At 50.2% G+C, this 22,415-nt stretch overlaps 1 protein-coding gene across 1 annotated transcript in view; it reads left to right on the top strand.

Annotated features, from left to right (window-relative positions):
* The first annotated feature begins 6,963 nt into the window (after positions 1-6,963).
* MROH2A (maestro heat like repeat family member 2A) overlaps positions 6,964-22,415 on the top strand; it is a 40,512-nt gene continuing 25,060 nt past the window's right edge. Inside the window, exons 1-15 of the mRNA XM_001110486.5 lie at positions 6,964-7,224; positions 7,761-7,904; positions 8,784-8,876; positions 9,098-9,176; positions 9,331-9,444; positions 12,109-12,185; positions 13,115-13,234; positions 13,542-13,652; positions 15,512-15,659; positions 16,794-16,834; positions 17,389-17,530; positions 17,829-17,881; positions 18,336-18,443; positions 20,764-20,883; positions 21,078-21,200. Of these exons, the coding sequence (XP_001110486.4) occupies positions 6,964-7,224; positions 7,761-7,904; positions 8,784-8,876; positions 9,098-9,176; positions 9,331-9,444; positions 12,109-12,185; positions 13,115-13,234; positions 13,542-13,652; positions 15,512-15,659; positions 16,794-16,834; positions 17,389-17,530; positions 17,829-17,881; positions 18,336-18,443; positions 20,764-20,883; positions 21,078-21,200 (1,734 nt within the window). The remainder of the gene's footprint in view (positions 7,225-7,760; positions 7,905-8,783; positions 8,877-9,097; positions 9,177-9,330; positions 9,445-12,108; positions 12,186-13,114; positions 13,235-13,541; positions 13,653-15,511; positions 15,660-16,793; positions 16,835-17,388; positions 17,531-17,828; positions 17,882-18,335; positions 18,444-20,763; positions 20,884-21,077; positions 21,201-22,415) is intronic.

The following is a 22,415-nucleotide window of genomic DNA, read 5'->3' on the forward strand; positions in this document are numbered from 1 at the left end:
TTCCCAGTTGTCTGATACCTGTGCTGTGTGATTAGGGCAGGTGGATAGTGGCCCAGAGTATGAGAGCCCAATAAAGCAGGTGATTGGGAGAGGGGCTCTGTGTTGGTTGAAATACTTGTCTGTTCAGGATGCCATAATGGAGTATTATAGTCTGAGTGGCTTAGAAAACAGAAATTTATTTTCTCACAATTCTGGAAGCTGGAAGTCCCTGATTAAGGTGTGATATGGTTTGGCTGTGTCCCCACCCAAATCTCACCTTGAATTAAAGCTCCCATAATTCCCACATGTTGTGGGAGGGAACCGGTGGGAGATAGTTGAATCATGGAATGGTTTCCCTCATACCGTTCTCATAGTAGTGAATAAGTCTCACAAAATCTGATGGTTTTATAAAGAGTTTCCCCTTTCTCTTGGCTCTCATTCTCTCTTGCCTGCCACCATGTAAAATGTGACTGTGTTCCCCCTTTGTCTCCTACCATGATTGTGAGGCCTCCCAGCCACGTGGAACTGTGAGTCCATTAAACCTCTTTTCCTTTATAAATTACCCAGTCTTGGGTATGTTTAAATTAGCAATGTGAGAAGAGACTAATACAAGGTGTCAGCAAATTTGGTTTCTGTAAAGCCTTGCTTCCTTGCTGGCTTTCTTGTGTGACTGCCCTCTCATTGTGTCCTCACATGGCTCTCCTGTGCATGAGACAGAGACAGAGAAAGCTCTCTTGTGTCTTCTGCTCCTTTTATAAGGGCACCAATCCCATGAGATTAGGGTCCCACCCTTGTGACTTCATTTAACCCTAATTACCTTTCAAAGGGCTCATCTCCAAATACTATCCCATTGGGTGTTAGGGCTTCAACATAGGAATTTTTAGGGTACGTGATTCAATCTGTAACAGTTGTTTTGCATTTAAAAAGCATGCTGATGGACAGGTTGTTTACTCTCTCTAGGAATTGGTTAGCTCCAGGAGGAGTAGTCTCTCTAGGGTCAGCAAGGACCCAGGTGTCAAAGCATCAGGAAATGAAGAAAATAAGAAACCATGATTAACACACACGTCTTAATCAGTCATCAGTGGCAGTAAACAGACAATAAACAAATAGGCACATTTTAAAAATTAACATGCATCAAAGATTTTATTTACTCCTTAACTAGTTAAGGAACCAGTAAAATTTTAAAAGCTGTTCAAATAAGAATTTTACCTGTGCTTTACCAGACAAAATCCATTTGCACTGCCATGAACAGGAATCATTTTCATTGCTATGGAGGAAACATGTGCATTGTCACCAGTTTTCTAGGATTTAACTTTTTCCCCTACAGAGATGTAAAGTAGCCTTGGCAATCACAGATGCACACTCTACAGGATCCAGTCATTCCACAGCATCTGCCAGACAGAACCAAGCTCAGTTCCAGAAGGCCACTCAGTGACTGCTTTTGTTATTTCCAAGTCTTTGACAATTTTTCTCTTGTGACTATAAATATTCTCCGAAGGTTATTCTTGATCACAAAAAAAGGCTGATCTTATAATTTGCCTGGCTATTTGTATAGGGTGCAGTAAGAGTGTTGATTAAGCATTACAGGCAACAGGCTTTATTGTGGTTTCTGTGGAAAGAAACTGGTGAGGTAGGGTAAGAAGGCTTAGAATTAGCTGGTTTGAATATTCTCAGTGGAGAATATTCACAAGGCCACAGGCCTCCTTGAGTGTACTGTGAAAATCTAGACCCTGCATTCTCAATGGGGTGATATTGCCCCCAATAAGTAAAACTAGTTCTTGGGGGACAAAGAAAATTTTACTTTTTCATGTATAAAGCATGGATATGCATACCACACACACACACACACACACACATGCACACATATGGCACTAAAGTCTCATTGGGGTGTGATTAGGAAAAAAGTCTAAATGTCCTTGGGAGTAATAATAATAATAATAATAATAATAAAAAAAGATTGAGAAACACTGGTCTTGAGCCACACAGTACTGAGCAGCTACTAAGGCCACATCATTAATTTCTGGGAGCTGTCATAGGAATTTCTGACTGGAGTTTTACAAATTACTATTTGCTATCCCAAAAGTAGGAAACCAAGACCAAGACTCCCTGTACTGGATTTCACCAGTAGAACTTACACATTTGGGTGAATTCCTCTCTTCTTAAGGTCCCCAAATTTGCTAAGGTTTCTGGACTGTTGGGAGGGAACTCCCTACCACCAGAGGTAGCAGGACATTTTTTCCTGAGGGCTTTGCAGGCAGTGGCCCCACGTAGAAAGTAACCCTCATTCCTTAAGAGTGGCTTGTCATGCCTGATTAAAAAGTATTCTCAAATACGACCCTCCAGGTGTGATGGGGGATGTGCAATCCATCTGCCCAATCCCGTCCTAAACCAGGTCATTTTCAGTGGTGATAAGGAATTGGAAGAGAGTCAGAGGCAATTTTCCCAGGCCCACAGACTCCCTCAACAGGGCAAAGGCAAGGTGAGCCTGCCTTCTTGGGCTTTCAAGATGGCCAGTGCCCCATGCATAGAGAACCTTGTGTGTTGATCACTTAACCCCTGCCTTGCCAGATATTTACTGAAATCAGGGGCAGGAATACAGATATGCAAGTTGTATTGACAGGGCCAGTGGGATGAGAAGGGCAGGAGAAGGGAAGCAGGAGGATTTAGAAATGGAGGAATGGGGATCTAATATTTGTGTGTTTAGAGGCTGGTGGTTTGGGTGTAGGGAAGGAGGACAGTGGGAGAGAGAGGTAGTAGACTTGTGCTGGGGACAGGGTGAGGTCCATCCCACCCACCATACTGATTTCCCAGATTTCCACCCGGCGCAAGGTCAACATTTACAACATCCTCCAGGAGATCATCCAGCAGGAGGGGGAGCTGGAGGAGCAGTGTGTGCAGAGGCTGGTGGCCATTGCCTCCAAGGAGATGAGGGAGATCCCAGAGGTAGGACCCCAGGCTCCATTGGTGCCTTTCCTCTGCCAACCCAGGAGCTGGGCCACTGGGGACCTGGCCCAGGATGCCCACAGCCCCGTGCAGTTACCTCTCAGAGCAGGGGTAAGGCTGAGCCCAAGGGAGCTAGGAGGGATGGAGAGAGCCTGGGGTAGGAGGGTTTTCCTGGAGGCCCGGCTGGTGGTGGTGCCATATGTCCCTCTCCCATCCCCTGCAGATGGAGGGCTATATGAAGGCAGAGGTGGCCAGCGACACACTGGTGGCTCTGTCCCGAAACCACTTCAGCTTGGTCATGTACGAGCTTCAGCACCACCTCAAGCCCCTCAACCTCACTGACGAATTTGTCATCATCACACTGGCCAAGCTGGCCAATGGCAATGGTAGGAGCTTGAGGGCCCTCAGCCTGGCCCAGTGCGCCCTCCCGGTCTCTGCCTCTCTCTGCCCCTCCCATCTGTCCCTGTGTTCACCTCCTCCCCTTCCCTTTCATTTCTCTCTTTTCCCTCTAAAATTTCTTCATTTTGTCTCTGCAGTCACTTTGTCTCTTAGCTGTTAAGATTCTGTGTGTTTCTGTCTCTCATCCTTCTTCCCCTCTCTCCTGTCTCCCCTTCGCCTGCACTGTTCTGTCTTTCCATCTGTTTTTTAATTTCCTTCCTTCCTTCCTCCTTCCTTTCCTTTTTTATTGCCTGCCTTACTTACTCCTTCCCCTCCCCATTTCTTTTACCCCTTCCTTCCTTCCTTCCTCCTTTCCTCCCTCCCACCCTTCCTTCCTCCCCTCTTTTCTTTCCTTCCTTCCTTTCCTTTCTTCCTTCCTCCTCCCTTTCCTTTTTTATTGTCTGCCTTACTAACTCTTCCCTTCCCTCTTTCTTTTTCTCCTTCCTTCCTTTCCTCCTTCCCTTCTTCCTCCATCTCTCCCTTCCTCCCTTCCTCCCTTCCTCCATCCCTCTCCTCCTCCCTTCCTCCATCCCTCCCTTCCTCCATCTCTTCCTCCCTCCCACCCTTTCTTCCTCCCCTCCTTTCCTCCTCCCCTCCTTTCTTCCTCCCCTCCTTTCTTCCTTCCTTCTTTCCTTCCTTCCTTCCTTCCTTCCTTCCCTCCTTCCTTCCTTCCTTCCTCCCTCTCTGTGTGTTTCTGCCTCTCATCCTTCTTCCCCTCTCTCTCCTGTCTCCCCTCCACCTGCATTGTTCTGTCTTTCCATCTCTCTTTTTAAATTTCCTTCCTTCCTTCCTCTTTCTGCTCCTTTTTAATTGCCTGACTTACTTACTCCTTCCCCTCCCTCCCTCTTTCTTTTTCTCCTTCCTTCCTTCCTTCCCTCCCTCTCTTCTTTCCTTCCTTCCTTCCTTCTTTCCATCTCCATCCTCCCTCCCTTCCTTTCATCCCAGAAGCATGCACTGAGCTCCTACTCCACGCAGGTCTTGTGGCACGTACCCGGCCACTACAATAAGACACTCATGGCTCCTGTGCTCAGAAAGGACCAACAGGCAAACAAGGAAATAGATGTTTATAACATGAGGTGATGGGTATGACGAGAACAGCCAAATGGGCATTTGAGATCTGGCTAAGGGAGGGGACCCCATCTCTGCAGCCTTTAGTGAGGTAGCGGTATTTCAGCTAAGACCTGAAGGCAGAGAGGAGGACGTCCGTGTGAAGCATGGGATGGGGAGAACATTCCACAGGGAGAGAATATTGCAGAGGCTCTGGGGCAGAGAAGAGCTTGGATTCTCTGAAGAGCTGAGAAGTGGCCGTGGCTGGAGTTAAGGAGTGAGAGGAAGATGAGGGGACGAGTCAGGCAGGGCCTTGGGTACGTCACCTGGGGCACTAGGAAGCTATCAAAGCATGTTAAGCTTCAGGGTCGCCTGGTGAATGTAGGTTCTGGGAAGGCCTTTCTGGCTGTTGCCTGGTTGGAGAGGACTAGGAGGTGGGTACTTGTGCTGGTGGCTGGGCTGGGAAGCATGTGGTGAGGGGTGACAGGTGGAAAGGGGCTCTGAGACGGGACCTGCTGAGGGCGGGGGAAGGAGAGGACGCAGCAAGCCAGTGGGAGCGTGTCGACCTCCTTTCCCGAGCTAGCAGCACTGAGAGTTGGGAGCTCAAGTGAAGAACTTCGAGCTGTGTGTGGAGCTCATGTTACCTGTGGGAGGACCCAGGGGAGAGGCAGAGGGGGCAGTTGATTTGTGATGCGGAGTTCAGAGGGCAGGTCTGGGCTTGGCTTTGGTTCTTGGTGACCTCAGAGTGTAGGTGATGTTCAAAGTCATTGATACCGGGAGCCAAAGTAGAGAGAGGACCCAGCCCGGAGGGGTCCTGACATTGGCAAGGCTCGGGAGGAGCCGTAAGAGACAGTGTGGAATGTGAGGCCTGGCACAGGGAGAACAATCTCAAGGGGTGGAGGCCCCCGTGATGCCCATCCTGCCAAGGGGTCCAGTCAGATGAGACTGGAGAAGGTGGAGTGGGAAGAGCTTCACGGCTTGCTGGGGATAAAGGCCTGGATGGAGTGGGAGGGGAGGAAGGGAAGGCAGGCCTGGAAAGAGGACAAGGGACAGCAGCGAAGGGGCCTGTGGACGGAAGGGAAGACACCGGCCTGTTGGGTGCTCATGCCAGAGGCCCAGAAGAGAGGGACACGTGGATGGTGCTGGAGGGAGGGGGCCCAGCCAGGGGAGTCATGTGGGTTCTATTATTTCATTAGTATACATATATACAATCTCATTATTATGAAGTCTGAAGACGGCGGTGCACTCAGGGTGGGTGGAGCGGAGGGGCCTGCCTCCTGTCACAGGGTGGCCTGTTATGGCTCCCTTTCTTCCCATTCTCTGTGATTCCTTTCTCCATCTGCTCTTTTTCTCTGCTGGCCTCATGCCTTCTCTCAGTTTCTTGCTCTCACCTGCTGTTTCCCTGCTTCTGTGTTCAACCAAGAACGTCCCGGAGGATGAACGCACTCTGGGAGCTGCTTCTTTCTGCTTCCTGCCCACCCTTCCCTGGGGCTCCTCTGTCCTCTCTTCCCTCCCTCTCTCTGACCTCCTCTTCCTTCTCCTGGTCCTCTTTCTTCTTCCCTTTCCTCCCCTTTTGCCTGGCTTTCTTCCTGTGTCACCTGCTTCTAGCTCACATTTTAATGCTTTTCTGACTCCCAGACTATTTCCTGGGCCCCAGCCAGGGCAGAGGGCTAAGCCTGCTCTGGACTGTCAGGGGTTGGAGGTGGAGGGCAGCAGGGTTGTCCTCTCTGCCTTCTTCCTTCTCACCCCCGGCCCCAACTCCCTGTAATGATCCCTCACAATCTCACAGTGTTTGAGTTCATGCCATACATGGGCATCACCCTGGCTACCATATTCACCATGCTGAGACTTGCCAATGAAGCCAAGATACGCCAGGCGATCTGTGGTGGTGAGTGTCCCGCTTGGGCCTGCAGGTCTGGCTCCATCAGGGCGCCGGAGGGAGACTGCTGGGTAAGGAGCAGATGGAGGGGTTGTTGAAAAAGAGGTGCCCTGGTCATTTGTTCTCCAAAGAAGTTTGCCTAATCTTTTACTTTGCGTGGCCTCTGATTGGCTCCCTGGGGCACAAGAGGCTGAGACCCAGTGGGGGCCTTTTAGAAGATCCCGGCTTAGACGGAAGAAGCTGCTACTGTGACTCCATTTAACTTGTTTTGTAGTTAAGCACTTCAGGAGACCACAGAACAGCAATGAGCATTCACAAGAGAGGGAGATGGGGGAAAACGGCTCCACGTGAAGCTTGACGGGGCCTGGTCTTAGATGCTATTTCAATCTGATCACTTTGCCCCAGATTTTGATTACTTAGTGTTCTTGTGGGCTTATAAAAAGCCCTAGTGCCTGAGAAAAAGAGGGCCACATGTGTTCACTGTTCCCTGGCCTCTGACCTGGAGTCCCCAGGATGTGGCAGGGTCATACTCCAGGCCTCGCCCTTGACCCCGTCTGTGTCCTTGAAGGAGAGGGACTCGGACACCCCTGAGTGCTCGGTTCTCGCACACACAGGCACGCAGGGTAAAAATGAAGGTGCTGTGGGGGGCTGGGAGGGCAGGGTGCAGCCTGCGCGCTATGGCAAGGCATCAGCGCTCCTTCCGGGAAGCTGGGCTGGGACGGCTTAGTTCTGCTTCCAGCTCCTCTGGCGCCAAGTGCATCCCCGCCCCCTCGTTGCCGTTGGTAGCCATGGAGACCTTCTGTGAGACGGTGCAGTTTTATCTGAAGCACCTGGAGGAGAGCGTGTACCCCGTGATGACCGAGGAGCAATTTGCCCTGAAGGTGTTTCCCATGTATCGCTACTTTGTGACGGTGTGGCTGAGGCACCACAACCCTGAGGTGAGATGCGCCCCTCTTAGGAGGGCCTGGTGGTCCCCAGGACACAGCTCCCCAGCCTGTGGGGCCAGGAGGTGCTGAGAGACCATCGGGTCCAGCCTTACTCCCAGGACCCAGAGGGCAGTGACCTGACTCATGGCAGAGTAGGGGAACTCATGGATGTTGAACAGCTGGGACCTAGGAGCCTCATTCATGAGGCCAGCCTTGATGAAGGTTGGTGATAATCCTGAGAGCACTTGTTACATGCTGGGCCCTCTACCAGCGTCTTACCCGTGGGAGCTATTTTCACACCCCTCTGTGATATAGGACTGTTTGACACAAGCGGAAACTCAGGCACAGAGAGGTTAAGTACCTGCTTGAGGTCATGTGGCTGCTAAGTGGGAGGGACTCAAACCCGGCCGCCTGTGCAGGAAAGGCCTTGCTCTGCTTCGGAGGCCCCTTCTGTCCTGTGTCCTTGGATTTTGTGGGTGGGGCTGAGGTCACTGGCCTTGCTGGAGGATCGTGAGACAATGAGTCCAAGAGCTGGTTTCCGGTGGCAGGTGAAGCTGGGGGTGATCAGGTCCCTGAAGCCCATGCTCGGCCTCCTCCTGCCCAACGATGACCTGCGGGAGCAGGTCTACGACTACATCCCCCTGCTGCTGGCGGAGTACCAGGGCGGTCTGGAGGCGCTCTTCATCACACAGGTGAGCGGCCAGGCAGCCATGGCTCTGGGCAGGAGACTCAGGGAATTGGGGGCTCCCAAGTGTTTAAGGGGTATGAGTGGAAGCCGGGGGGATGTCAGATATTTTGACGCTGTGTCAGCAACCCGACATCTGTGCCCTGTGAGGGGCGTGGAGCCTGGCACCCATGGGAAATGAACACTGCCCTTCCGGGTGGAAGGGACCACGTGCTGGTCCTGGAGGTCAGAAGTCCAAACTCAGGGTGTCAGCAGCGCTGTGCTCCTTGTCCTCTTCTTACAAGGACACCTACCCAAAATCCAAGATGATCTCACCTTGAGATCCTGACCTAATTCCATCACAAAGACCCTATTTCCAAATAAGTCACATTCTCAGATTCTGGGCGAGCCTGAATTTGGGAAGGACACCAGTCAACTCAAGGCAGCCTTGGTAAAGGGGTAAGATGTGTGAGAGGCAGCCGTTGCAGTGTTCCGAGTGGAGCTGTGGCTGGGGCTGGTGCCCATGTAAAGGGATCACTCATCTATAAGCAGGGTGTGGGTATCAGCTCTTAAAGCAAGGAATGGAAAGGGATGTGACTGATTTAGGAGCCATTTGTAGATCATTCTGGCTAAAGAATGGGATTCACTTTTAGGTGAAGGGAGGCCTCGAATGCCACACTCAGCAGCCTAGTGCAGCACTTCCCAAGCCTTGCTGTGGTTAGGAACGACCTGGGGGCTGGGTGAAATGCAGGCTTGGATTCAGCAGGACTGGGGTAGGGCCTGAGAGTCTGCATTTCTAATCAGTTCCCAGGGAATCCTGATGCTCAGTGGGTCCCTGAGTAGCAAGGGTCTGGAGTTTGACCTTGAGTTGGTAGGTCACCTGCCACCATTTGCCTATCCACTGCAGGTCTTGAGGCAGATCCTGGAAGTATCAGTCATCACCAACACCCCCGTCCCCCAAATGCAGCTACACACTATTTTCACAGAACTGCATGTCCAGGTGAGGCCTGCAAGCTGGGCTGGACAAGGGCATTCTCTGGGTGGATCAGCAGGAAGCCGGCGGCGGGAGGTGGCCTGGCCCAAAACTCACTCGTGTGTCTTTCTGTATCGGATGGGGTATGAGGCTGTGATGCTCATGCAGCCCCAGGCATGGTCAGCTGAGCTGTCCCTGCACCTGTGTCCCTGTGATTTCCTCCACCCTCACTGCCCATCCCTCCCCAGGTGTGCAACAAGGCCCCGGCCCAGCATCAGTACAGCAGCCAGAACCTGTTGGAAATGGTGCACTGCTTCGTAGCCCTCGGTGAGGCTCTGCGGCAGGGTGCTCCCCGCCTGCCCCGAGGACTGCAGGGGGCCTCTAGGGATCCCGGCCCCTCTGAGCGCTGGGCCTGGGACTGCCTTGCTGGGCCTGCTCTGGACCCGGTGAGCATGACTAAAGCCGTGCTTCCACCCTGCAGCTCGCTCCTACCCCAAGGAGCTGATGAAGTTCTTCTTCAGCCAGATGGAGACAAACAAGGAGGCCGTCCGCGTGGGGACTCTGAATCTGATTAGGGCTATAGTGAGCGCAGATGGTGAGCAAGGCAGGGCGGGTGGGGCGGGTGGGGGAGGGTGGGGAGGGTGGGGCGGGTGGGGGAAGGTGGGGCGGGTGGGGGAGGGTGGGGCGGGTGGGGGAGGGTGGGGCGGGTGGGGGAGGGTGGGGCGGGGCGGGTGGGGGCGGGTGGGGAGCGTGGGGCGGGGAGGGCGGGGCAAGCAGGGTGGAGAACAAGGCAGGCAATTTTCATTCACATCCGGGCATTGCCACTTTCCAGACACTACTGGGTGGGCCAAGAAAGCCAAAGTTCTTGGCTGCTTTTCGTTTTCTAAACTTTAACCTAATCAGCACTGTGGCTTACCCTCCCCACGCCCAACCCTCTGAGTCCAAATTTCAAATTGTTAACCTGAATCCTCCTCCTAACCTCCAAAGCTCAATCAGCGGCAGGATATAAGGCCAAACTACACCACGTAGGCGTCACCTGAAGCCCCGTGGATTCAATGCTCAACCATAGTCTACACATCTGATTCTAATCCCTAAGCCCAAACTCTAAACCTAGCCCTGATATTTAAAGAGAACACCTCTCCCTCACCAAGGCACTAGCTCACACTGTGCCTTTGTGTGAATTTGAAGAAGGCCGCTGTTGGCAGCACGCAGCCCTACAGGTACATAATGGTTAGAAGAGCATGGGAAACTCCCACTCAGTCCTAAAGTCGGGTAGCTTTGTTCAGTGCACAAATTGGGCGACTGTATATAAAGGGACTTGTGCTGCCATTAAAACTTTCTCTTAAAGAAATGCACATTTAAGCAACAATGAAATCCTTTTTACCTATTCGATGAATAGAGATGATAAAGATAATGGCTAGAGTTCACCTGGCCATTTTTCTGTAAAAGGCCAGATAGTAAAACTATTTTTGGCTTTGCAGGCTGTATAGTCTTTGACAATTACTCAGCTCTACCATATGCAGACCAAAAACAGCTGTGGACTCCTGAGCACGGCTGGTTTTGCAAACTTTATTTACAAAAACAGGCTGTGGGTTATACTTTGCTTATCGCTAGTCTAGGGTGACAAGAAACCACCTGTGATACTTCACTGACAGAGGTGTAAATCAATAAATGATTTGGGGTGCTTAGTTGGATAGGGACCAAAATTTGCACTCAGCAATCCAACTTTTTGTCAACTGTCCAAAGGAAATAATTGCCCAAAAGTAATTGGACAAAGGTACTCGTTAAAACATTGTATTAAAAGCAAAGTGTGAGAAACAGCCTAAATGTTTTTCTGTAGGGAATTTGTGGAATAATGGAGTATTACGCAGCAATTTAAAGGTTTGCAGTCAATCCACTTTTTTGTGAAAAGCTGCCCTCTTTATATTAAGTGTAACAATACAACGTGGGGCAGTATTTATAGCATGAACTCAGTGATGTGGAAGAAATCAGTGTTCATTCATGCATAAACAGGTCTAGAAGGACACAATCTATTAAAAAGTGGTTATTTTTTATTTTAATTTTGCAATGAACCCATACTATTTTTTTCTTTCAGAGAAATTAGATCTTTTTTTTTTCTTTTTAATTTTACTCTAAGTTCTGGGATACATATGCTGAATATGCAGGTTTGTTACATAGGTATACATGTGCCATGGTGGTTTTCTGCACCCATCAACCCATCATCTAGGTTTTAAGCCCTGCATGCATTAAGTATTTGTCCTAATGCTCTCCCTCCCCTTTCCCCCAACCCTCTTGCAGGCCCCGGTGTGTGATGTTCCCCTCCCTGTGTCCATGTGTTCTCACTGTTCAACTCCCACTTATGAATGAGAACATTGGTTTTCTGTTCCTGTGTCAGTTTGCTGAAGATGATGGTTTCCAGCTTAGACTGGATAAAGAAAATGTGGCACATATACACCATGGAATACTATGCAGCCATATACTATTTTTATAATCAGAAACAGTTTCCATCTTAAAGGTGAAAATCTCATTGCCTCATGCTCACTTAGTACCTGACTGCCACCTTCTACCTGCTCTCATTTCCTTTTTCCTACTCTGGGGTTGACTTAGTAACCCCTAGCCTTGAGCGCAGTATCATCTTGAATGTCTAACTCTACCTCCATCCACACCAGCCCTCTCCAGAACCTTCTCATGGCTCTTTCTGGCCCCTCTTAAGCTTCCTCCTTTAGTTGGGAGTGCTGTCATCAGTTGTACAACTAGCAAACACTCCCCAACCCTTACAGTGTGCCAGACGCTGTGTTAACTCTGTGACAGAGGCACTGTCATTATCCACACTTTGCAGGCGAGGAAACTGAGGCACAGAGGGGTTACATAATTCACTCTAGGTCACACAGCTGGGATGTAGTGGAGCCAGGATTTGAACCCAGGCCAGGCCTGGTGTCAGGACCCATGCTCTTCCTGGTGGTGCTTTGCAACCTCTGTGTGCCCACTTCATGCCCAGTGCTGTATCCCAGCTGCAGGGCACTAACGAGCTCGTAGGCAGAGACCTTGCCCTCAAAGAGAGTTTACCTGGGTTCAAATGAGACACACGCAAAGCGGTGGCCAGGGAGAGCATGGCCAGGAAGGCTCCTAAGAAAGTGCCCCTGAGCTTGGGGAATGTGGGAGGAGACAGAATGCGAGGCCCTGATGTGGGGCAAGCCACCTGATGTCTGTTGTCTCCCTGAGCCGCAGCCCTCCAGCCCACCCAGTTTTCCTCCTTCAGAGCCCAGGATGAGTATCAGGGCCATCTACCTGGCTATCCGGGTGGTCAAGAACACCATCTCTGATACCCGGTCCAAGGTAACAGGGCAGAGACCTGGAAAAGGGGGGCACTCAGGGGACCCTGCCAGGGGAGCAAAGGGAAGTCTGGGCTCTGGGAGGCGGAGGCTTTTGATGGAAAACCCGGTTTTCCATTGGGTCTCAACTGGGGCTGCAGGATGGCAAGGCCAGTGAAAGCTGAGGTTCCACTCTCGAGACCTCGTTCTCTCCAAGGATCTAGAGTTTTCGAGTGGTGTGTCTCAGGCACCACCTTGGACCCAGCAGAGGCCGAGTAAATCCAGCTACAGCTAGAGTCACTCAGCTGCCAAGGGTTTTGTGAGATCTTGATCGCATGTGAAAAAAGCAACTAAGGGGTACTCCTCTACCCACCCTCAAAAGGCTGAAGACCGCAGTCCCGGGCTCCACGGCAGCCACATCTACCTTGGAGTGGAGCTTGGTTCTGGCCACAGGCCGGGGAAGGGAGGTCCAGCGTAGTGAGGGTCTGCACAGCGGTTTTGAGGAATATCAGGGAGGGGATGGAGGAGAATTGGGGCTAGAGATTTAGGCAGAGCTGTCTGCAGTACCTGGAGGCTGTGGAGGGAAGAGAGAAAAGGCTCATTCTGCATCTCCTGCACATAGTGATTCTCACCAATGGAGCAAGCCCCAGGGAGCCCAGGGTAACAGATGGGGCTCCCCACGGCAAGGGCTGCTAGAATGGAGCAGCCTAGGTTGGAAGGGAGGGAGGGAGATTTGTGTCTTTCCAAGGCTCAATGAGGCTCCCAGGTGGGTGTGCTGCAGAGTGGGACCCCTGGATGAGGCAGGGGGAGGTGGGCAGAGTGGGCAGTAATCAGGTAGCCCCTGAGGCCCCTTCTAGCCCAGAGCACGCCCAATTCCTAGCTGTCTGTGTCACAGGATTGGGTGCCCTGGAGCCCACCCCAACCCCCAGCATGTCCATGGTCCTGTCCCCTCAGGTGAGGATGGCTATTCTCCGCATCATTGGGCAGTTGGCGCTCTCTGGCTACCAGGAGAGAATCAAAGGCTGGGGCCTGAAGTACGTGTCTGTGCAGCTGACCTTATCCACCTACAAACTGGTGAGTGGCCGTGATACACAGATCACAGAGCAGCTGGACTTGGAAATGGTTTCCACCGTGCTGAGAGGAGAATGCCACTCGGCATACCTGTGTTGGAACCTGCATATCTGTTCACAACATGAGTTCATAGACACACAGTGAACCTGCAGGTGACAATGTGTGGGGTCCTAGATATATGCACAGCTCTGAGCATTCTGTAGACTCAGTATCTGGGCGTGGAGCCCCTGGGGAGTGAGGAGACCATACTTGAGAACACGGCAAGCCCCTGCCAGGCCACAAATGGGAATCCCTTGGTTCTTTCTTCCAGACAAATCGCCGGGATAACTTTTATCTGAGGGACCTGGAGGAGAGGATGGTCCACAAAGTCACCATGGACACTGTGAAGATCATCACCTCTTCTGTCAGTGGGATGACCAACGTGAGTGGGCCCTGCCCCACCCGCACAGTGGGTCTCCACGCCAGGCTAGGGGTGAACTCACATGCCCAGAATTCCACCTCTTTGCTTCTTCCGTTCCTGCTGTCTGGAGTGTCGAGGGACCTTCCTCTTCCAGTTGCCTGGAATTACTCAAAACCCAGTTCCAAAGCCAGATCCTTGATGAAAACTTACTCTTCATCTCTGTACCCCTAGGGACTGGGCAGTGCATGACATCAGCATGACTGGCAGTATCAATCTGTATCATTTAAGCGAGTACCTGAAATGTGTCCATTACTTTAAGGCCTGTGTGTGTGTGTGTGTAGACCAATAATTTTCATGGTTTAATTTTGTAAACATTCATCGAGTTCTTACTCTGTGAAAGACAGGAGAGAGGAGTGTGCAGTAGGAGGACTCAGTATATGACTGGAAGAAGCTCACAGACTATGGGAGAAACAAATGTGTCAACTTTTAATTGCAACAAAATGTGGCATAGCAATAAGATGGGAAAAATGTACCATGAGAGCATCAAGGAGGGAATGATTATTCACTAAGTGAGGCTGCAGGCTAGATGATCCCTGTCCAGCGACAGCTTTTTTTAATTGCAGAAATAATAATCATCATCATCATAGCTACAGTCCATGTGGCATCCACATATAGCAGGTATACTGTACTAGGTGTGCAACATGTACAGTCTTGTTTAATTATCCCAGCAACTACTCGCATAGAGGGTAGTTGTTATCCTGATTTTGCAGATAAAGAAACTGAGACCCAGAGGGATTCATTAATTTGCTCAAGGCCTCACAGCTAGTAAACAATAGAGCCAGGATTGAAATTCCCTTTGTAATTCACCATGCTGTCTTTATGGGGAGATTCTAGTCCTGCTGGCTGGAACAGGTTAAGCCATTTACTGGGAAGCCCAGGAGCTGGGAGATTCTAGTCCTGCTGGCTGGAACAGGTTAAGCCATTGTATCTGATAGTTGGTAGCATAAGAGCCTCACCTTCAACTCCCAGGGGTGGGGGTGGGGTGAAGAGGGATTACAATTAGTTGGGGGTGTTGAATGGTCACCCAGGGAGAGAGGAGATGGTGGGGTGAAGTCGGAGACACAGCTCCAAGAATCCATATCAGTCAGGGTTCTCCGGAGAAACAGAACCAGTAGAAGACATATATAGTCTGATTTATTTTAAGGAAGTGACTCATGCAGTGGGGGTGGCAAGTCTGACACCTGCGTGGCAGGCCAGCAAGCTGGTGACTCAAGCAGGGGTGGATGCTGCAGCCTTGTGGCTGAATATCTTCTTCCTCAGAGAAATCTCAGCATTTCACTCTTAAGGCGTTTCACCCATCTATGTTATTGAGGATAATCTCTTTTGTGGATTATGCACTTTCGTCATACCTACAAGCTACCTTCATAGCAACACCTAGATTCGTGTTTGACTGAATGACTAGGTACTCTTGCCTAGCCAAGCTGACACACAAAACTGACCGTCATACGAGGCACGCACAACTGGATCATCTGCCCAGGGTGCCCCTCTAGAGTACTTGGGATCAGAGGGAGGACCCTGTATGAGGAGGGTGTGATGGATGTCGGTTTGTATGAGGCTGGCAGCAATAGAAGTTGGGCAACAGGGATGCTGGCCCCAGCAGGGACTAGCAGACTGTCTTGCCACATCAGGGTGGGTGACATTTAAATGCCCCTGACAAAGACTGGGGTTGGCGGTGGAGCCAGTTCAGGGCTGAGACTGTCAGGGGACATCTCTGGGGAAGCGGGGATGGGGCTGGAACCGTGGCAGAGCCTGACCGTTCTCCTTAGAGGCCCAGGGCTTGAGCTAATTCTGAGCCCCTTTCTCTCCCACCCCCACCCCAGGAGTTTTGGGTGAGGCTCCTGTGCTACATCATGGAGACAGATTACATGGAAGCTTTGACTCCTATCTGTATCAGCCTCACAAACCTGGCAGAACACCAGCTCCATGGCCAGGACGTGGATGTCAGCATGGCTGGCAAGAGCAGGCAAGGTGGGCAAAGTTCCTGTGCCAGCTGGTTGGATTGGGCAGGTGGGCTGGCTCCTTGTCTGGGAATGCCCACCTCTCTCCACATTCCTCCCACCCTCATTCCCCCTTCTCCTGGAAACATCCAAGTCCAAATTAATACTATTAATGCCTACCTGGATATTAATGCCTGCATGATCATATCTAGGACATGTTAGAATTGTGTAAACTTCCTTCTGGATAGCTCACTCCTCATGTCCTGTCCCCTCAGCCTACACCCCTGGTCCAGATCCCATCCTTGGGAGCTCCTGGCCCAGCCTTTCTCATGCATGACCTTACTGGGCCTCTGCTCTGTCTGGCTTCTCTGAGCCAGCTAGAGTAACTATAGGCACCCCATCCTCTGTAGACTGCCCTCACTGTGGTCCACTCAGAGTGGGGACTGTTAACACCAGGCCCTCAAAGCAACTATGCCCACCTACCATGCTTGCTCCTGTCCCCTTTCCTCCCACCTCTGGCCCCAAGGGCGTGACTGGTGACAGAGGTGACTGATGGGGTCCTTTAGGATCCAGGGCTAGCGAAGGGCAGAGCATGCTTTCTTACTTTGATCTAAACAAGCCAGTCAGGCGATCCTCTGAGGTCTTTCTCATGCCCCTCTTACTCTGGACTCCGGTTGAGTCCTCTCTAGGGTCCCTGCTCTTGCACCTTCTCAGCAGGCCTAGCCTTGCCTTTGTCCTTTTGTTTGTGCGCTGTTGGTTTGCTTTTCATGGGCTCATTGGCTCCCAAAGCCTGTGGAGAGTGTCAGGAGTGGGTAGAAGGGCAGTGTCTAATTACTCTTGGCTCAGCAGAGGACAGGTTCATGATAGGAGACAAAACATTGTCATGGTAAGCCCTGGTGTCCACTACAAAATGTGCCTGACCTGAAAAGAGCATCTTCTAAACCTCAACCCGTTAGCATGATTCTCCCCTCTTCCCAGCATAAGTGAAATGTAGTGATATTCTCAGGAAATTCCCTGTGCCAACCCATTCTCCATTCTGGGGGTTTGGGGAACAAGATCATGTTGGGGAGGCACCTTCTAGGGTAAAGTTCCTAAATGGGGACACAGGAGCATGTCCTGATACAAGCGAGGAAGGCTCAGCTGGGGTTGCATTTCTTTCAATCAGTGGACCTGCCTGCACCTCAGAAGCTGCTGGCCCGTCTCCTGGTGAGTGGCTGACCTGCATCATGCCCTGGCCTGGCAAGGCCATGCCTTGTGGCTTAAGCTCCTAATTCCCAGAGCCCCAGGGGTAGGAGGAAGCCGGGGTGCAATGAGGGAGTTTGATATTTGGCAGGACAGATCATTCCATGTCCCTGTCATTCCTCTCAAGTTTGGTAGAGGCAGTGCACTTGTGATAACTGGGGAGCCGGCCTGGACCTGCTTTTAGATTCCTCTGCCCAAAGCATCCCCACAACACCTCCAATACCTGCCTACCCCTGGAGGCTGGCTCAGTCCAGGACCCATGAGTTCTCCTCTTTATGTTAACTGTGGACCTTCATCCATATTACACTGAAGCCTGGGGTGGGGAGGGAGCCCAGGTCTGGCCCCTATCCCCCCTCCTTCCTGCAGTGTCCTCTGCAGGTGCACTCTCTGTTTGAAATCCCTATTTGAAAACCACCCATCCTGTCCAGCTCCTCCCTTATAAAAATGAGGACAATGAGCTCCAAGACAGGGAGCGAGGTGCTCAGGTGCTACTTCACTGGAGTCTTTGTGCCCTCCAGGTGCTGATGTCATCACCTTACAAAGGGGAGGGTCGTGGGATAGCCATGCTCAACCTCTTGAGGACCCTGAGCCAGAGCATTGCACCCTCCATGGCCAACATGTGGGAGCTGGAGATTCCGCTACTGGTCCGGTACCTGGAAGGTGAGGTGCCTGGGGAGCCCAACCCAAGCCAACCCTCCCATCCGTGTACATGCTGGGGTTCTAATCACGTGAGTTGAATAACAAGAGCTGAGGCTCACAGTCGACCCACACAGCACACGTTTGTCCTGAGAACTAGTTGAGCAGCTTGGGAAGGTGAGGAGGGCAATGCAATGTGTGATGGGTTCACCCATGGAGGGCCTCAAATGCCACGCCAAGGAGGCATAGAGGGCCTCGAATACCAGGCTTAGGGGAGCAGTGGAAGAAAGTGGCATGTGTGACCATGCATGTGTTCCTGCAGAACATACTGAGTTCACTTGGGATCAGAAAGCCTGGGAAGACAAGCTGATTCAGGTAAAAGGGTAACAAGTTTGCTGAGGCCTGGGAGGAGGAGAAAGATGGGAGTAGATGGAAAGGCATTTGGTGGGCTGGGCACGTGAGGAGTTTAGAAGCCCCTAAAGGACATGTTCTCCTTCTGTCAGAGAAGACTTGGGAGTTTCAAAGTCTATAGCTGTGTCTATCCCCAGGGGAGAACTGAGAGAACCTTCCATCCCAAGAGCCAGGTGCCCAGGAGGGGAGCAGGGAGTGACACCCCTTCTGTTAGCCCCCAGAGCCACAGCCATTCCTCAGACCCACAACATTATTAGCACTGGATCAGGGATCTATGGACTTCGTGATCTGGAGATGTAGGCAAAGGAAGTGAGAGAGGGCAAGTCACTACTCAAGGTCACGTAGCATTCCCAGAGCCCAGGCAAGAAGAGGGATGAAGGCCTTTGTCCCTTCCCACCAACGTCTTGTTCCTCCCTAGTTTCTGCGAAACTCCCTCAAGAAGACCCGGGGGTCTAGCTGGAGCTTGCGCTTGAGCAAAGAGCTGAACAACCAGATTGCGAGTTTTGACAGCCCCTCTCTGGAGAAGGTTTGTCTTCACAGGGACAGGAGAATTTGGACAGGGAGGAGACTCCAGGGATGATGGAGTGGAGAGGATCACACTGTGTGTGTGAGATCAGCTGGACCTGTGGCTGTTTACAGGGTCCTGGGAGGAGAGGAGGGTGGTCTAGATTGGTGGTTTTAGTTTTGTTTTTGGTTTGTTTTTTTGTTTTGTTTTGTTGATCCTACAGATTCTGATTAGCAATCACATGTGTATATTTCTTTGTAAACAAAACTATACCACATTGCTACAAAACTCTAAAACATTGTTGAAAGAAATCAGTGAGGGTCTCAATAAGTAGAAAGCACCCCATGTTCATGGATTGAAAGATGCTATAGTTCAAATGGCGATACTCTCCAAATTTATCTTCAGTTTTAGCATGACCCCTATCACAATCCAAGCTAGTTCTTTTTTTTTTTTTCCAGAGACTGACAAATTGATCCTAAAATTTATATGGAAATACCAGGGGCTCTGAATAGCCAACATAATTATAATGAAAGGAAGAATAAAGTTGGAGGACTCAAACTTCTCAATTTCAACTTCTTACACAAGTGCAGTAAAACCCTGCACAATTGCAGTAAACAAGATAGTGAGATGCTGGCATAAGGATGGACATACAGATTGATAGAATTGAGAGTCCAGAAATAAACTCTCACATTTATGGTTAATTTATTTTCAAGAAGGGTGCCAAGACAATTCAATGGGGAAAGAATAGTTGTTTTCAACAAATAGTGCTAGGATAACTAGAAATTCACATGTAAAAGAATGAAATTGGATACCTTTCTCACACCATACATAAAGCTAAATCAAAATAAATCACAGACCTAAATAAAAGAACTAAAATTATAAAATTATAGAAAAACACAGGATAAATCTTGTGACCTTGGGTTAGGCAAAACCTTCTTAGAGATGACACCAAAAAGCACAAGTGACACAAAGAAATAAAGTGGATATCATGAAAATTAAAACCTTGTGCTAAAAATAATACAATAAAGTGAAAAAAGCATATTAAGGAAGAATATGTTCTTCCGTACAGATCAAAGACTTAAGTGTATAAAATAAAATAGAACCATGGAGCAACTAGAATATATTGATGGATATTTTTATAATCTTAACGTGGAATAGCCTTTATATGCTTGCAAAGAAACCAAGAAAGACAAGAGAAAAGAGGTAAACTTTACAGATATTAACATTTTTTTGTGTGCTTCTACTACTTCCTGTTTGTTTTCTCATCTCCAAAAACAAAAATATTTACTTTATGGAGTCATGGTGAGGATTTAATGAAATATGGATGGTTGTTCTTATTATGTCTCCAAATATAAAACAAAATTCTTATAAATAGAAAAAACCCACCAAAAAATGGGAAAAAGAATATAGCCAGAAATTGAAGGAATTATAATGAATCATGAGAATGTGAAAAGATGATTGGCACAACTGATAATCAAAGAAACACATCACAGTGAGAATGTTCCAGTTCTCACTGATCATGACCTATGTTGGGGAGTAGGTGGAGAAGTTGGTGCGCTTAGATTTGTTGGCGGGAGTGTAAATTGGTTCAACTTACACAGGAGTTGAACAAATTTACACTTCCCCCTTTAACACATATAACATGCCTGCCCTTATATAGCCTGACCTCCCAGAATAACCTGAACATTTATTTTTTTTTTTTTAATTTTTTATTTCCATAGGTTTTTGGGGAACAGGTGGTCTTTGGTTACATGAATAAGTGGGGATTTGCAAGATTTTGGGTCACGCATCACCCAAGCAGTATACGCAGCACCCAATTTGTAGTCTTTTATCCCCCACCCCCTTCTTACCCCTTCCCCCTGAGTCCCCAAAGTCCATTGTATCATTCTTACGCCTTTGCATCCTCATAGCTTAGCTCCCACTTATGAGAGAGAATGTACGAGATTTGGTTTTCCATTCTTCAGTTACTTAGAATAATAGTCTCCAATCTCATCCAGGTTACTGCAAATGCCAGTAATTCATTCTTTTTTATGGCTGAGTGGTATTTGTATATATGAATATATATATATATGAATATATGTATATAGACACCTTCCCTCCACAACTGGGTCTTGAGAGATATATATATCTCATAGTTTCTTTATCCCCTTGTTGATTGATGGGCATTTGGGCTGGTTCCACATTTTTGCAATTGTGAATTGTGCTGCTATAAACATGTGTGCAAGTATCTTCTGCACATTTTTTAAAAATTGAAGAATATGAAGTAAACTGCCTACAACAGCATCCCCTGAAGGCTGGCTGTAGGGAGGCCTGAGCTCCTTCCTCCCTTCTGCCTCTCTAGGGCTTTCTGTACCGGGCCTTGGGCTTCACCTTGGCCACAGGCCTGGAGGCCAGCAAGGTGGAGGTCCTGCTGTTGGAGCTGCTGTACAAGACGGACTACAGCAATGACTTCGACAGCGAGGTGAGGGTGCCTGCAGTCCCGTCCTGTCCACCAGATGCCTCTGGACCCTTGGGGACACGCGTGTTCATGTGGCTGCATGCGTTTTGTGGGTGTGTGTGTGTGTGTACGTGTGTGTGCCTTGCACGTGTGTGTGTGGGATCCTCCTCTGCCCACTGGCCCCTGCCCTCACCCTGGCTGGCTGGGTCTCCCTGCAGGGTGTGATTCTGTGCTTTGGCCTGTGTGCCCGGGGCCAGGTAAAAACGGTGCTGAATGTGCTTCATGACTTCGAGGAGAGGATCCAGGAGTCAGAGCAGTCCTGGCAGATCAGTGCTTGGCGGGTAAGGAAACTTCCCTCCACAGCTGGGTCTTGGGATCTCTTCGCACAGTGCTCTGGGCACTGACCCAAGGTCCTTTCTAGATCTCAGTAGGAAACTTACCTCCCACAGGGTCTCCTGTCACCACAATGGCTGAGACATTTAGTCTGAGACCTCCTGGACAGAGCTTTTGCTATTGAATCATCTTAAAAATGCAGGGTGGGCCTTTCCAGGACCCAGATACTGTCACGGAGTCCCAGCCCCTTGCTACTCATGGTGGGGTTCTCAGACTGGCAGTGGGGGCTCCCTGGGTGCTGATTGGAAATACAGAGTCCCATGCCCCATCCAGACACACAGGATCTGAAGAAGCTGTTCAGGTAGTGCTCCATGGGTGCCTGGCACTGGGAGCTCTGCCTCAGTGAATGGATGCTGCTGGGATCGAGGGGCTGTAACCCACCGTTGCAGGGTGAGAACACTGAAGCTTGTCCATAGGCATGAGGCTGGTTCACTGGTGAAGCCAGGGTTTGGACCCAGACAGCCCATGGCCCCATCCTCTGGAGGCTGCCCCTCCCTGCCACAGGAGATGGTCTCACCAGCTGGCTGAGCTCCTAGTGGGAAACCATCTGAAACCATCACCCATGCCTCAGGCTTTGCCCTTGACTGGGAACCCTTGCCCTGGGGTCTGGTTGTTTGGATGTAGAGAATCGAGAGTGTCCCAGGGAGTGTCCCAGGCTTCTTTCCAGGTTTTCTGCAAAGAGGACCTGACACCTGGATTTCTACTCAGTCTGGCAGGGCACCGGGGCCTCTGCTCCCCATCCACAGTGGGTTTGGTGGCCTCTAACATCTCCTCCCACTCAGAGATTGTTCTGAGGATGTGAGCACCGCGAGGGCAAGGTGGAGGCTGTCAGTTCCTGCTGGATCTCCAGCCTCATGTGTGCCTGGCCCGTAGCTGGTGCCTGCTAGGTGAGGGTATGAGGTGTGCAAGCAGCCTCTCTTTAGGGGTATTCACATGAGCACCTCCACCCACAGCTGATAGGTGGTCTGGGCGTCTATGGCCCTGGTCTGTCTTGCTCACTACTGCATGCCCAGTGCCTGGTGTCTAGTAGATGCTCAGTAAAGATGCATTGAGTGAGTGAATGTTATGCATGAAAAAATGATGAACATTTCACGCACCCAGAAAACAGTCAGGTGAAGCACCGCCAGCTGACTTGACGGATCCTTTGGTTGTGTGGCCAGAGA

Source organism: Macaca mulatta, chromosome 12 (assembly GCF_049350105.2).
Source record: "Macaca mulatta isolate MMU2019108-1 chromosome 12, T2T-MMU8v2.0, whole genome shotgun sequence".
In the NCBI taxonomy this organism is placed as follows: Eukaryota; Metazoa; Chordata; class Mammalia; order Primates; family Cercopithecidae; genus Macaca; species Macaca mulatta.